Here is a 14526-nt window from a genome sequence, read left to right on the forward strand (position 1 = left end):
AAAGCCTCTGGCCTCCATCCCTTTGTTATCACTTGTTCATTTGAAGTCACCATTGTTCCACTGCGTCTGCTGGTCATGCAACAGGGGCATGTGCAGATCCTCTGGCAGGCAAACCCCAGCCTGAGCTCAGAGGGGGAGCGCAGGGTTAGAACGCTCCTGTTCCCCCCCTTCTCCCATCCCGCTCTGCATCGCAGTGATTCAGCCCTGCGTGTGCAGCCAGCAGCAGCGCCATTGCGTAAGGCTTGGTGGGGAGCTGGGGACTGAATGAAGCAGAGGAGGAGCCGCAGCTAAAATGATCAAGGAAACTCATTCATTGCCTCTAACGAGTAGTATCAGTCCAGCTCCTAACACTGCGGGGGACTGCGGGCGGGGAGGGCACGGTGGGGTGCCTTTTCATTGTGGGGTGCCAGGCAGGGGCCTGTCCTCATTCCCAAGAGGGGAGGCTGGTGGTGTGTGTGTCTCCCCCCCCCCCCCCCCCGGCCTCTTGCTTCCTGCTGTGCCCATCAGTGCTCCTCAAGGGACACGTGCTGGTGGCTGCTATTAATAGGAGCTGCGGATTTTAATTGCTGCCGTGGGGGAGCGAGCACAAGTGAGGTGGCTCCGGTGCTGGTAACTCCCCACCTCCGCAGTGACCTCCCAACCCTTGGGGCCTGTGGTCACCTCAAGCTCCAGCCCCACTGTCCCCATGGTGGGGCAGAGCACCCCGCAGCTCCTGGAGCTGTGCCCTGGCTGCAGGCCCCTTGCTCTGAGCAGTTCAGGCCCCAGTCCTGCTTGGCTGCACTGGGGAGGTGGTGGTGGGGGTCCCACAGCCCCAGCAGATGCCACCCGAGAACCCCAATGTGTCATTTGATGGGGGCTGTGGCCAGGGAGCAGCTCTGCCCCTGGCTGGGGCCTCTCCAGGGTTTTGGGGCTCCTGATCCTGCTCTGCCATGGCACCTGCAGAGGGGACACGGCCACTGGTGACAGAGCCCCTGTGCTGGGTCCCTGCAGCCCAGTGTCACTGCCTAAGCCGCCACAGCGGCCATGGGGGCTCACAGCACCCTGCCAGCCCGGGGTGTCAGCACCTCTCCATCCTGCTGTGTGTCCCTGTATCCCTGCCACCACCAGCAGGGCCCGTCCCCACGCTGGGCTGTGCATCCCTGTCTCTGCATCCCTATTCCTCCTCATGTGTGTCTGTGTCCGCATGTTCATGGGTGGCCCCATCCACGTGTCTCCCCATCCGCCTCCGTCTGTCCTCGGCCGGGAGCCGCTCGGGGCTGGGCCCGGGGGTCCGGCGGCCCCGGGCGGGGCGGGCGCGGCGGGCGGGGCCGGCGGCGGGGCGGGATCGGCTCTGCAGCGGCCGCACCGCACCGAGCCGTGCCGCGCCGCACCACGCCGAGCCCCCGCCGGGCCGGGCCGAGCCCCGCCGCACCGAGCCGAGCCCCGCCGCGCTGGGCGGACCGGAGCCACCGCTCCGGGGCCGCCCCGGGCCGGGCCATGCGCTGAGGCCGCCTCGCAGCTCGCAGCCAAGGGCGGATCCCGGGCAGGACACGGTGAGGCGCGGGCACCGCAATGCGACCGGCGCGGCGGGGAGGCGGGGGGGGGAGGCGGGGGGTGCCCTGGCCGATGACACGGAGGGGGAGCGGAGCCGAGACCCCGGCCCGGTGCAGCGGGACCCGGGTCCTTGCCCGCCATCCTGCCCCTGCCATCTGCATCCTGCCCCTTCTCCTGCCCGCCATCTCCATCCTGCCCTCCATCCATCCATCCCTCCTGCCTCTGCCCTCCATCACGATCACCAGACACCCCCCCCCCAGCTGTTTGTCTCCTCCAGCGCTGGTGTCCAAGTGGGAGGATGCTGAGGGGTGCTGGTGGGGTGAAGAGCCCCCCGGCAGGACCATGCCTGGGCTGCACCCCGAGGCTGGCTGGCGACCCCATCCCCGGCAGCCGTGGGGAGGCCGTGGCCTGGGTGGGCAGACGCTGAGGGCAGTGTGGGGTTGTGGCAGTGCCCATGAAGGCCCCTCCAGCCCAGCCCCCTGGTCCCAGTGCCCCGCGCTGTGGCCCCGAGGCCGGGGGCACTTTGGTCTGCGGGACCCTCACCATCCCCGGCCAGGATCTGATGTTCCCCTGCTCCAGCCCTGGCCCCATGAGCCAGTGATGTTTGTTACATGGTAGAATCCAAGGGGTGTTTTTCTGCCCTGTGTGCAGGGAGCCCTCGATGGGGCAAGCTTCTTGGGTGCCCAAGGCCACAGTGATGGGCTCCCTCTCTATACCTCAACTGCTCGCTCCCCGGATTTTCCAGGCACCAGACCCTGCCTGGGTGTTTGGGAACGAGCTGGGGTTTTGGAGCTGCTCGTGGGATCTGGTGCTGTAGGGTGGGGATGCCACGGCCATGGGAAGGAGCTGGTTCCCCTGGAGGTGCCTGGGGATGGAGGAGCCGTGGTGCCCAGCGCAGGGCTGCCCGAGGGGCTTTGCTGTGCCCCTCTTCCAGGTCCCTGGATTGAGGTGGAGGTGGTGGGAGTGGGGCTGGCTGGGGACAGACTTGACTCCCTTCAGCATCTGCCCGAAGCGGTGTCACTGCCCTCCCACCCCGCTTGTTGCTGTCGGTGGGGGGCACCTCCAGACCCCCTGCCCCATGGCCAAGGCTCTGTGGTGCCCTGTGTGTGCTGGGGACATCACACAGGGCAGACCTGACGCTACCCTTCCTGTGCTGCAGCAGGGAAACTGAGGCAGGGTCTGGCTGAGGCAAGGCTCAGCCTGGGGCTTGGCATCAGCACCTCGTTGTGCCTCCTTGTTCCACATCCTGCGACTGCATCACTTGGGGGGGGGGGTAGCAGTGGGGACCCCGTCAGCCCCATGTGAGGGGTTTGGCAGCCACAGGGGTCTCGGAGCCTGCAGGCCACAAGCCCACAGCCGTGCCCGTGTCTCATTGCCCCTGCCGCATCACTAGGGTGTGAGTGGAGCGGAGGGATGGCAGAGCACAGGACATGGCACGGGGCGCAGCGCGCGGTGGCACTGGGTGCAATGGCACCTCTGCACTCGGCAGCCACAGCAGCCGTGCGAGGCAGAGCTGGAGGGGCTTTGGGGGGCCACCGAGTCCTCCCTGGGCCGGCAGCTGCCCCATGGGGTTGTTCCTGCTGCCGGGGGGCTCTGGGGGGTCCCGGGGCTCTCAGTGTTTGTGTGCCCCCCTCGCAGTGCCATGGCTGTGGCTCTGCCATATGGCTGCAGCGGGCGGCTGGTAAAAATAACCAAAGCTGCTGCACCCCAGGCGGTCTGGGAGCACCCCGCAAGGGCACCTCAAGGGCATGGGGGGGGGCCGGGACCCCCCAGTGCATTGGCCTGGTTGAGCAGGGGGGCTGCATCTCTAAGGGGTCTTCTACTGGGGTTGGAGGGGGGAGGCTGCCCTATTCTCCCCCCCCCAAAGTGGTGCCTGGGGGGGTTCCATCCCGAAGCCCCTGCTGCCGCTGTGACACCTCCCTGTGCCCTCTCCCTCGCAGCAGCGGCAGCATCTGCAGGGCAAGATGCCGGAGCAGAGCAATGATTACCGGGTGGTGGTGTTCGGCGCTGGCGGCGTGGGCAAGAGCTCACTGGTGCTGCGCTTCGTGAAGGGGACCTTCCGGGACACGTATATCCCCACCATCGAGGACACCTACCGCCAGGTCATCAGCTGCGACAAGAGCGTCTGCACCCTTCAGATCACCGACACCACGGGCAGCCACCAGTTCCCAGCCATGCAGCGCCTCTCCATCTCCAAGGGCCATGCCTTCATCCTGGTCTTCTCTGTCACCAGCAAGCAGTCCCTGGAGGAGCTGAAGCCCATCTACCAGCAGATCGTGCAGATCAAGGGCAGCGTGGAGAGCATCCCCATCATGCTGGTGGGCAACAAGTGCGACGAGACCCAGCGGGAGGTGGAAAGCAGGGAGGGGGAGGCCATGGCCAAGGAGTGGAAATGCGCCTTCATGGAGACCTCGGCCAAGATGAACTACAATGTCAAGGAGCTCTTCCAGGAGCTGCTGAACCTGGAGAAGAGGAGGAACGTGAGCCTCACCATTGACGGGAAGCGCTCCAGCAAGCAGAAGAGGACAGACAAAATCAAGGGGAAGTGCAGCATCATGTAGAGCCCCAGACTGGCCTGCACCCCCCCTCCGGTTCACCTCCTTCTCCCCCATGGCTGGACATGGCATCGCAGTGGGGCCATCCCCTCGTCCTCTGTGCCATCACTGTGACTGTGTGGGGACGCTGTGGCGCGCTGGCGGCATGGGCTGCGCTCGCCTCAGGTCTTGGGGTGAAGATGGGGCATCCCAATGAGCTGAGGGATGCTCGACTGCCCCGCGCTCGGCACAACGGGACCAGGGACACGCAGCCAGGCACCACTGGGGAGCACATGGATGCACACACCCCCCCGTTCCACGTTCTCTGCAGCACAACCGGCAGCACCGGCTGGTCCCGTTCCTGTCCCCTCCCTGGTGGGAGTCCCCACACTGGTCCTCGTGGTGGGAAGGACGGTGCAGGATGAGGGTGTCGGTGTCACCCCTGGGGACAGTCGCTCACATCCTTGTTGCTCCGCACACCCCGTCCGCATGCAGGCAGAGACCGGGGGTAGGAGCAGCCCCTGCTCGGTGCCCACTTACCCCTTGCCCCCAGCCCTCTCCCGGCACCGTGGCTCCTCCTGGCCCCTCCGCAGCCCCTTGCCCCCTGCCCAGTTCTGGTGCCGCAGCCGGGAGCCACCAGTCCAAGCACAAAGCATCGGGTCCGAAGGAGGTCCTGACCCAGCACAATCCTGGTGAGCTCCGGTGGGAGACCCCCGGCCCCCCTCTGCCGCTGCTCCGTGAGCCCCACAGCCTGGCTCGGCCGCGATGCCGCGGTGATGGGCGCTGCTGCTCCCTGCGCAGTGCCCTGTGGTGGGCAGCGTGTCCCCCCTCCCTGCAGTCCCCGCTGCAGGCCGGCCTCTGGCCCCACACCCCGAGGACCCCCAACACCCCCCCCCCCAGGTCTGGTGCAGCCCTGCTTGTTTCCCCGTGGCCGGAGTGGGGTCCCCGCTCTGTCACCAGCCCCTCATCCCAGCGAGGTTTGTCCCCTTGCTCCGGCCCTGCTCACCCTGCACCAGGGCCTCTGGGGCTGTCCCCAAGTGGGTGTCCCTGGACAGGCTGGGTCCCCCCCACCCCGCACCGCTGTGCCCAGCTCTCCGCACCCTTGGCTTTTTACAACAGGACCCGAGCACCAGGGGACGAGGTGACGTGATGATGTAGCCTTTATTCTAGAAATAGTCTTCCTTCAATAAAGAGATGAGAAATGCTCCTGCGTCACCGCGGAGCAGCACCCGGCCAGGACCACGCTGGGGAAGGAGGCGGGGGGGTGGCACGGCTTGGCACAAAGCGGGTGCGAGGAGGGCTAGGGGTGCATGTGTGTGCATGCGTGTGCATCTCTCTGCATGCTTGACTATGCATGCTGCGGGCGCGTGCACGCGCGTGCAAGCACGCACACGCATGTAGGAGCATCCGTGCTGGTGCATGTGGGCATAGCGGGTGCACACGCGTGTGCGCACCCTACACACCCCCCCCCCCCACCGGTCCGTGCCCCCCGCCCCTCGCTGCCGGTGCAGGCTGATGTGGGAGCTCGGTGCGTGCGTCATCATGCCTGTTGCCATGGAAACCATCTGCTCCCCGGGCACGGGAGCCGTGTGGGCATGTGTGCGCGGGCGGGGGGCGGCGGGGGAGCGGGGCTGCCGCGGGCTGCGGGGCCTTGGCATGGGAATGGCCCCACCGCGGTGTCGCGGCTCCGTGGGCACGGACACGGCTCCGCGGGCATGGTCACGGCTCCATGGGGATGCTCAGAGCTCCATGGGGACAGCCACAGCTCTGCAAGGATGTCACGGCTTCCTGGCGCTGGCCATGGGAACCACTCCTGGCTCCTTGTCCCTCCTTCCTGAGGGCTGCAAGGGGCCAGGACCTTCAGGCAGGAGAACAGGATGGGCACAGACAGGCACTGGGGACATTTGGTGCTGGTCCCCATCTGCTGGGACCCCAGGATCCCCAGGCAAGGCTCAGGGGCTCGCAGGTTTCTTTTGGGGGGAAGAGGGGGCAAAAGAAACCTGTGTGGGGACTCCTGTGCTGAGAACCCCCAGTGCCCACAGCGGCTCTGCAGCGCTTTCAGCTGGCGAACGGAACATCTCCGCCTCCGCGTTCCTGGGTCTCTCATCCCACATCTTTGCTCCCCTCCTCCTGTCTCCCACTGTCCCCCCACCCCGGCTGGTGCAGATGGAGACCTGGGTCAGTCGAGTCACCACGGAGCAGGAGCTCGATCCTGCTGCCTCTTGGGATGCTCCAAGGGATGTCCCTCAGGATGTTATCACTCAGCGAAAGCCACTTTCTCCAAGGAGGGTCTGGGTAGCTCTGGCCACTGCAACCCCCCATGCCCAAGCCTGGCACTCAGCATCCATTGAACCACCCAGGCCAGGGGCACCTTGGGCCCGAAAACTGCACTCAGGAGCTTGGCTGGGCAGAGCACAAGATTGGGATGGGCAATCCTTGCAGGGCACCCAGTGCCTCCCCTAGAACAGGGTTTAAACAAGATGTGCCTGAGCGTTAATTAGTGGAATGAGCCATGCTCCAGCCCTTTCTCATTGCTCCCCCCGATGATGAGGAGCTGTTGCTGCAGCCTGCAGCCATAAAATGCACAAATCCAGCAGCTGGGACCCAAATCAGCTTCTGGCACCATGAATCATGGCAGGCCCTGGTGACTGCACAGGACATAGTCCCTCATGTCCCCCAAAGGGAGGGGTGGCAGGGAAGACTCCTGGAAGTGCTCATGGTCCTTGTGGTGCTGGCCTGAAGCCGAAGAGTTCCCCCTGTGCTCCGGCCTATGCCTGGTGCACCCCTGTCTGCAGCCAAAGCGGCTTAAAACACTGCGGGTGAGGACATATGGGAGGAAACTGGATTAAGGGTAAAAATCAGCCTTCTTCCCACTAACAGGATTATTGGGTTTTCAGCCCAATCTCAGTGAGCACTGGCATGTGCCCGGCAGCAGGGCCAGGGGGAGCCAGTGGGAGCAGCTCAGACCCAGCCTTTCTCCATCTCAGCTCATGCTGGGGTTGGAGCTGCAGCTGGTACATTGTGGTGTGGCCTGGCCACAGGAGTGATGTTTGCAGTCCCTCCTGCTCCGGGGTCGTGGCTCTGTCCCCCCACTGGCACTGCAGCCAGGAGCCAGGCACCAGTGGGACCCGGCCGGCTGCACTCACCCTGTGCCAGTGGCAGCTGGGGGAATCAAAGCCTTGATTCATGGTGAGGGTGATTTCCTGCTCTCTCGGTGCTGCCGGCATGACTACTGCCCGCTGCTGATTCATCCCCCTGGATTTTCCCCTCACTGAACAGGGAGAGCAGCTCTGCCAGCATTCCGGCAGTGGGAGGCTGAGGCCACGGCCCCCTGGCACGCGAGGACCACTGCCAGTCAGCCAGATGGATGGGGCCAGAGCACTGGGGGACCTGGACGGGGCACAGTGGAGTGGGGGGCTCTGCTCAGGGGCATGGGGCCATCCTCTCACTGCACCCTACGGGTGCCAGGCACCCAGGAAAGGCTCTGCCCTGGGCACTGGGGCGGTTTGGGGTGCGCTGGGTCCCGTGTGAGACCCCTGCACACCGAGGGGTCCCGGTGCCTCGCATCCCGAGCACCACGTGCTGCCGCGCCATGGCCCGCCCCTCCGTGCCTCTCATTAATATTAATGAGATATTTACCTACGGCCGCCCCGCCCCCGCAGCTGATTGGCTGTTCGTCCCGCCGCTCCGCAGCCGGCCCCGCCCCTTCACCGCCCTCCCTCCGCACCGCAGTCGCAACCGAACCTGGCGGACTCTCCCGGACCCACCTCCTCGCCGGGCTGCGATTGGCTCTCCCCGCGACACGAGCTCCTATTGGTTGGATGAGCCGCCAGTCAGGCGGCGGGGTGGGGCCAACTCTGCCCGCGCCCGGCCGGGGCTGGGCAGCAGGGTGCGTTGCGCGGCGGCGCTGGTGTCTGAGGCGGTGGCTTCGCTCTTCCGCCCCTCCGCGCCCCGGCCCCGCCGATACCGGTGAGGAGCCGCCCGCGCCGCGGGGACCGGGGAGGGGGTCGGCGTCTGGCGAGCGGGGCGGGGACGGCCGGCACAGGCCGCGGCCTGGCGGAGGTTCTGGCCCGGCCTGGTCCGGCCCGGCCCTGCCCTGCCCTGCCCGGGGCCCCTCGCGGCCCGCTGCGGCCCGGACGGCGGGACATGGAAGGGGTTGGTGGGACTGGGTGAGGGGAGCTCGTGCGGGGCCTTGAGGGGACGCTGGGCAGAGCGAGAGGGATGGTGGGACCAAGGCGGGGGGCTGAAGATGGGGGTGAGGGAGCGGAGGGCCTGGGGGTGCTCTGGGGCTCCAAGTGAAGGAGGTGGAGGCTGAGAGTGCCCGGGGCAGGGGCCTAAAGCGGGGCTGGTGTTGGAGATGCTGGGGTCTGGGGGGTTGCTGGGGTCTTGAGGGTTTTGGGCTGTCTGTGAGGGGTGCCAGGGTGGATGGAGGGGAGTGCTGGGAGCTGTGGGGGGTGCTGGCCCCCGAGGTGGAGGCGTTGGGGGGCCCTGGGGTGTTGGTTGCCCCCTGGGTTGCAAGGGGTGAGTTGGGCTGGAGTGATGGGGTTAGGAGGGTGCTGGGGTCCTGGGGTACAGGACTGGGTGGAGGGGGCTCCCTGGGCAGGTCAGAGGCTGGGGGCAGTGGGGTGGGCTGGTCTGGGGTTAAGGGGCCCTGGGGGTGCTGGAGCTTGGGATAGACGGGTGAAGGGTAGGGATGAGCAGCTGAGAGGGTGTCTGATGGGGATCTCGGGGTGCTGGTGAGCTGGGAGGGGGTAATTTCTGCATGAGGATCACTGCTAGGAGACACTATGGGGCTGTGTTTGGGGTGCGTGTAGAGAGGGGCTGTGCTGTATTGTGTGGGGACCCCCGAGGTCCTTGGGTGAGCTGCAGCAGGAGGGTGTTGGAAAGGGGCTGTTGTGATGGAGGTGGTGGGAGCAGGGTGTGTGACTGGAGCTGGAATGGCGAAGAGCATCTCCAGCTTTTGGGTGGATGAGGCAATGAAGGGGCAGTTGGAGCTGATGAAAGACACAGTTCAGCGCCAGCTCTCTTTGGAAGTTGCGTGACTTAATGGGGAATGGGTCCAGGCTATCTTTCGGGGTATGAAGGGAGGTTGGGAATCTTGTCAGAAGGTCTAATATCATGTAATCTACTTGGGGGTTTTTGTGTGTGAGTTAACGGTGGCTTGGCATAGAGAAGTTATGGAGACAAGGGGAAAATAGCTGGAGGAGTTGATGGCTGGTAAAGGATAGTAATGGTAGGCTTCCTGTGCTGGGCAGTGCTTTGGAAGCATTAGTGAATTGTAGTGCACGGGTTATATAAAGGAGGGGTAGCTGCAGTATCTGGATTTTCTGTGTTACTGAGGTAGAGCAGAACAGAGGAGGTAAGTGGGTGCCACAGACACAGAGAAAAACCTGTTCCCTCTTCATTTCCAAACAGAGGTGTGCAATGAGAGGGCAGATGCTGATGGGTGTCCTTTAGGAGGGGAAGCGTGTGCTGTGTAAATGAACAGGGACGGGAACCACGGTGTGTGGTTTGGGAGCTGGGTCCCTGACCTCGGCAGCTCGTTGTCTTCAACAGTGCTGGAGCAGGTGAATGGGATTTACCTCTGTACTGAGCCATTGCCATCAGGTGTGGCCTTAAATGAAAGCCAAATGGACTGTGCTAGAGCTGCATTCTGCTCTAAGGCATATTCTCTGGTACTTGTAAATGAGACACGAAGTTATTGTGGCTTTTAAGTTGCTGAGCTATGTTTAATGTGTGGGGTGGGTTCTGTTTTGAGGGAGGGAACTGACAACCTTCAGCTTTGTTTATAGCTGGGGGCTTCTTGTAAAACTGACCTGGGCAAGTACAACTGTGGGGATTACTACCAGGAGAAACGCTGGCTTGTGGCAGACCACAGAAATTGGTAGCGTGCTATTTAGTCTGAGTAAGTAAACTTGAAGCTTTTTAGGTAGTTGCTTGGTTTTCTCAACATACCGCTTTTCAGACACTACTTGCTTCTCAAGCATGTGTTACTGAAGTCAGACCTTCATCCTTTGGTGGCTTTCTTTATGCTCTATGGAACATCTTGTGTGTGCAGGCAGATGATCACTGCTGGTTTGGGTTCGAAGTCAGCTGTGTGATTGTAAAACAAAGGCGCAGGAGCTCTGTGACAATGTAGCACCATTTATCGTATTCTGGTTATAGCCAGTATGGAGAAGGATGCACCAAAAACCCTGGATCAATATGTTTAAATAGAGCTTATTGTTTGAGAGGTTTTCTTCTGCCATCCATAGCTGTGAAACGAATGGAAATGGCTCTCACATGTGGCTGAAGTGTTGTTGTGGATTTTGATCACAGGAGGCACGTTTCAATATACCTACCAGTTTTATTTCTGCATCCATCTTATCCCTGGCTATGGTGTATAACTGGTATTTCGTAAGATAATTTGTGCTTTTTGACATCATGAGCTACCTTAGGAAGGCGTTATCCCCCTTTGAAGGTAGTGGAATGGCAGCCTACCAGGAGGCTGACTTCTGTTGGTTCAAACAGGCAAGAATAATAACTCAGTGGCTGGGAGAGGAGCGTGTGACTCGGGAGACGTAGATTTGTCCTCTGCTCATCACACTTCCCCTGTGGCTGGCCCAGCTTCTGCCTTCCTGCCTCATTTCCTTATCTGCAAACCAGAGATAACTGATCTGCCCTGCCTCATGTGCTGGGAGGTTGTCACGCTCTGAAGTTCGTTAATGGAACAAGGTGAGTGCCTGGCTCCTTGTCCCTGAACTTGGCTCCAGAGGAGCTAGACACTGCCCTTCAGAAACCCCTGATTCTCATTGCTGGTAACTGCTATTCACTTCCTGGCATGCAAGTGAGGCAGTGGAAGTTGTTGCCGTCAGTGGCAGGGAATCATGGTTCTCCCTGCCAGAAACTGTCCTGTTAGTGCAGGGGTGAGTCTGTGGAGCCATGGGGCTGGCTGAGCACCAGCACCTACCTTATTGCCCTTAGATCTGTTTTCTGTAGGGCTTGAAGTAGCTGCTTGTCCACTTGCCAGTGGCAGGGAGAAGTTTTCTTTGACATCTTTGGGGGGTGAATGGCAGAACTCACTTAAAAACCCCTCCACCTTCTTGCCTTTTTGGCTGTGAAGATGAGCTCAGGAGGGAAAGATCATCTAGTTCAGTTGTCTTGGCTTTGTAGACCCCAGCACAGCCCTGAATTCATGAGAGTTCCAAATGCTGTGAGTAACAGCAAAGCCGGTGAGAGGGATGTCAGTGCTGTTGTGCTGTAGAAAGGCTGTGGGTGGATGACCCAAAAATGATGGCTGCATAAAAAGCAGGGTAAAAGTTTGTAATTGTTTGGGGAGGGTAGAGCAAGAGGAAAAAGGGGTTTATAAAATACCACGTCTCTACCAGTGTAATGGTGGGTATGGCTTGAGGTAAGGTACCTGCTGTGACTGCAATCCTGGCTTGCTCCTGTTTCTGGTAGACCCAGTATTGGTTTCCCCTTATGTATAAGAAATCAAAGGAATTGAGATGCAGAGGTCCAGTAGTTGAAAGCTCTCTAATTGCTCAAATATCACTCATTTAATGGTTTAGCCCCAGACCAGAAGCCTTCCAGTGGGATTCTGTGTATACAGCGAGTTTCAGAATTGCCCAATTCAGCATCTCTGACTTCTTTGGACAGTGTGTGTCTCCTCTTCTCACCTGTTGCCAGATAAAGGGATAGATTTTCTTTCTCTCTTATGGGTTTTCTAGCTTGACGTGCGGAATGGCAGAAGAAATGAACTGGGGAAGGGACCAAAACTAAAAGAAAATGTAAACCCAGTTTCCTCCTGCTGTGTGGTCCGACTGTCGTCGCAATAAGGACAAACCAGCAAAACTGGATTAGTTTGGTTTGGGTTTTGTGGGTTTTTTTCAATTCATTTGTCTTCTATTTATCCACTTACTTTGCATTTAAAAATAAGCTGCTGGAACTTAAGAGCAGGAGAGCTGGAAGAGTCGGACCTTGCTTCTGGGTACCAGCTGGAAGCACCTGGTTTTGATGGCCATGTACGCGGGCAGTTTGCTTCAGCTCCCTCTGCTCCATCCCTTGGCGTTAGTTCCAGCCATACAGATTTTACTGCTGTCACGTATAAGAGTCCCCTGTTATCAGCTGCTTCAGCTTTGTTCTGCTAAAAGGCCCTTTATTAAAATACCAGAACAAATGGGCCATTGTGCAGTACAACCACGTTTTTATGTTAAATGCTGCTTCTGAAAGTTGCTCCCAACAGTCGCAAGTTTCTTGTACATAAATTTTCTCTCCAGCGAACCCATCAATTGGATAAAAATGTTCCTTGTATTGCACAATTTTACTGCTTTTGTCCTTCCTTCTGCTCCTCCAAAATACCTGAAAAGCCACAAACTAACTTAAAAAAACCCCAACTGAAAGTGGTTGAGACAACAAAGCTGTTTGTAAAGGCTGAGTAGAGCAATGCACAGTTAATTCTTAATGCTGGTGGTGTTTAGCTGGTGTGTGAGAGGAGCAGTTCTTCAGCTTAAGTGGGTTTAATCTTTGTTTTAAGGGGTGTAGGAGAGGGATTTTCTTCCTTGAGAGTGAATTATGAATTCAGCTGATGTTTCAAACTCAAACATGCTTGAAACTTCCCATAGTTTTGGATCAGTTTTGTGTTAAATGGGTGGGGAGGGATTGACTGTGATGTTAAAAAGAGGGAGGGAAAAAAAAAAAGGGAGGAAATTCAGGCACACCGTTAATGCTAAGACAGAAAACAGGAAATTTAGTTAAGGATTATGCTTTTCCATAATTTATTGTGTGTTTTTCCCCCTTCCTTCTAACAGACAAGAAAAAGCTTTAACTACTCCAGCCTATGTTGGTTCTTATAACTGAAAATGTTTCCAAATGTACAGTTAAAGCTATATATGTTTATTTAATGGACTTTTAAGAAGCTGTAAAAGCTGAGAAACTTCAGTAACTTCTGCTTTGATTTATCTTAATTCTACAGAAAGAGGGGGGGGAAAAGGCTACAGAATGGACTGCGTAAGAGTCTCACATTATCATGCTCTCCAAAAGCTTTATTTTTTATTTTATCAACTTATCCCTTTCAGAAAAGAATAAACCTATTTTTAATTCTATAGTTTGGGGTTTTTTGAACCCTGAAGGCTTTTTGTCCATTTCTGCCTCATCTGCTGTTAGAAAAATGCACAAGGTCTGAATGTTTCTCTTGTATTTTAAACCTTTGCAGCTCGTCCTCAGATTTTTCTGCTTCAGTTATGAAACTACAGAAGCATTTCTCTGTAGGCTTACTGCAGAAACTGCTTTTAGGAGGGATTCCTGCTGTAGTCTTCCAGCCTAAGGGTAACTTCTTTCTTTCTGGGAAAGAATCAGTGTTTATGCTCAATAAATCATGATATATCATGCCTGCCCTTTCCAGTTCCTTGCTAGGGATTATAGTATGATTCCCTAACACAAATGTGAATGTAATGTTACCGTGCAACTTTTCTACTGGGGGTAATAAAAAGGCCTGAGATGCTCTTTAACTTCTTAAAAGAAAGATCTTTAGTTAAGAATATGAAATGAATAAGAATATAAGAAATATGACCTTTCTGCTTGTAACTTCAGAATGGTGTCCATAAACATAATCTTAGATGTGGATGGGCTTTTGGCCCCTGTGGGAATGAAGCGTGTGCACATAGAGGTGCTGAGAATCCGAGTGGATGGCTCCGGGTAATGCATTTCCAATGATCAAAAGGATCTGGTGAGCATTATACATTGTGTCTTGGGCAGAGTGCTGGGAAACCACAAGTGGAGCGAGCATCCAATGGAAAGCTTGTGTTAGGCTCCTGCCAGGCAGGTTTCATTGCAGCTAATTGCCATTAAATGTTGCTGTCACTTGTATTGTGAGTTGCATGTGGAGTTATGCTGTTGATCTTGACCCATTGGCTTCCATCCTTGTAAGATCCTGCCTGGTAAATCTTGAGACAAAAGTGGTGCTGATCATCTGGATGGATATAAAGTGAGTTTTTGCAAAGAATATGTCAAAGTTAGCAAATGGAATATCCCTGCTGGTACCAGCATGTTTTCTGCTTAGGTACTGGCACTGTAGCTTTGAGATGGGGAAATAAATACTCATAAATCATATGCTTTAGATGAGATTTTTGAAGGTATCAGCTTTGAAAAGCAGGGAAGGTTGAGGTGAATGTACTAAAATAAGAAATATCATCTAGCAGTTGAGAGTGGGTTGGTGTCCTGTAAGACATGCATTGAAATGAAGTTTGGAGACAAAAGTCTGCAAGAATAGAAATTCAGGTGCTGACAGTCTTCAAACTATATTTTCTTTCACATGGTCAGGGAATCACTAAGTTTAATTTCCTTGGTTTGGCTTGTTGGTTTCTTGAGTGTTTGCTGGTAAAGAAGGGTCACAGGAAGTCTATAAAGGATGAGGACAATTCACCTTGTGCTTCAGTCAGGTGAAGACAGCTGCAGGTACGATGGGATTAGGTGCTGGTTA

At 57.6% G+C, this 14526-nt stretch overlaps 2 protein-coding genes across 7 annotated transcripts in view; both read left to right on the forward strand.

The window, feature by feature from the left end:
• Window positions 1-3497: 3497 nt before the first annotated feature.
• Window positions 3498-4094, forward strand: DIRAS1 (DIRAS family GTPase 1; the record flags this gene model as incomplete). Its single annotated transcript, XM_080633988.1, has 1 exon — window positions 3498-4094. The coding sequence occupies one exon, from the start codon at window positions 3498-3500 to the stop codon at window positions 4092-4094; it is 597 nt and encodes a 198-aa protein (XP_080490114.1).
• A 3823-nt stretch (window positions 4095-7917) lies between these two features.
• The window catches only part of GNG7 (G protein subunit gamma 7), a 70278-nt gene continuing 63669 nt past the window's right edge, over window positions 7918-14526 (forward strand). For 5 of the 6 annotated variants that reach the window (XR_013958460.1, XM_080634016.1, XM_080634014.1 and 2 more), the window contains exon 1: window positions 7918-8036. The gene's annotated coding sequence lies outside the window, so the exon portion shown is untranslated. The remainder of the gene's footprint in view (window positions 8037-14526) is intronic. The other variant, XM_080634018.1, reaches the window with a different exon arrangement.

This window comes from Psittacula echo (genome assembly GCF_963264785.1).
Source record: "Psittacula echo genome assembly, chromosome: 24".
Classification (NCBI taxonomy): Eukaryota; Metazoa; Chordata; class Aves; order Psittaciformes; family Psittacidae; genus Psittacula; species Psittacula echo.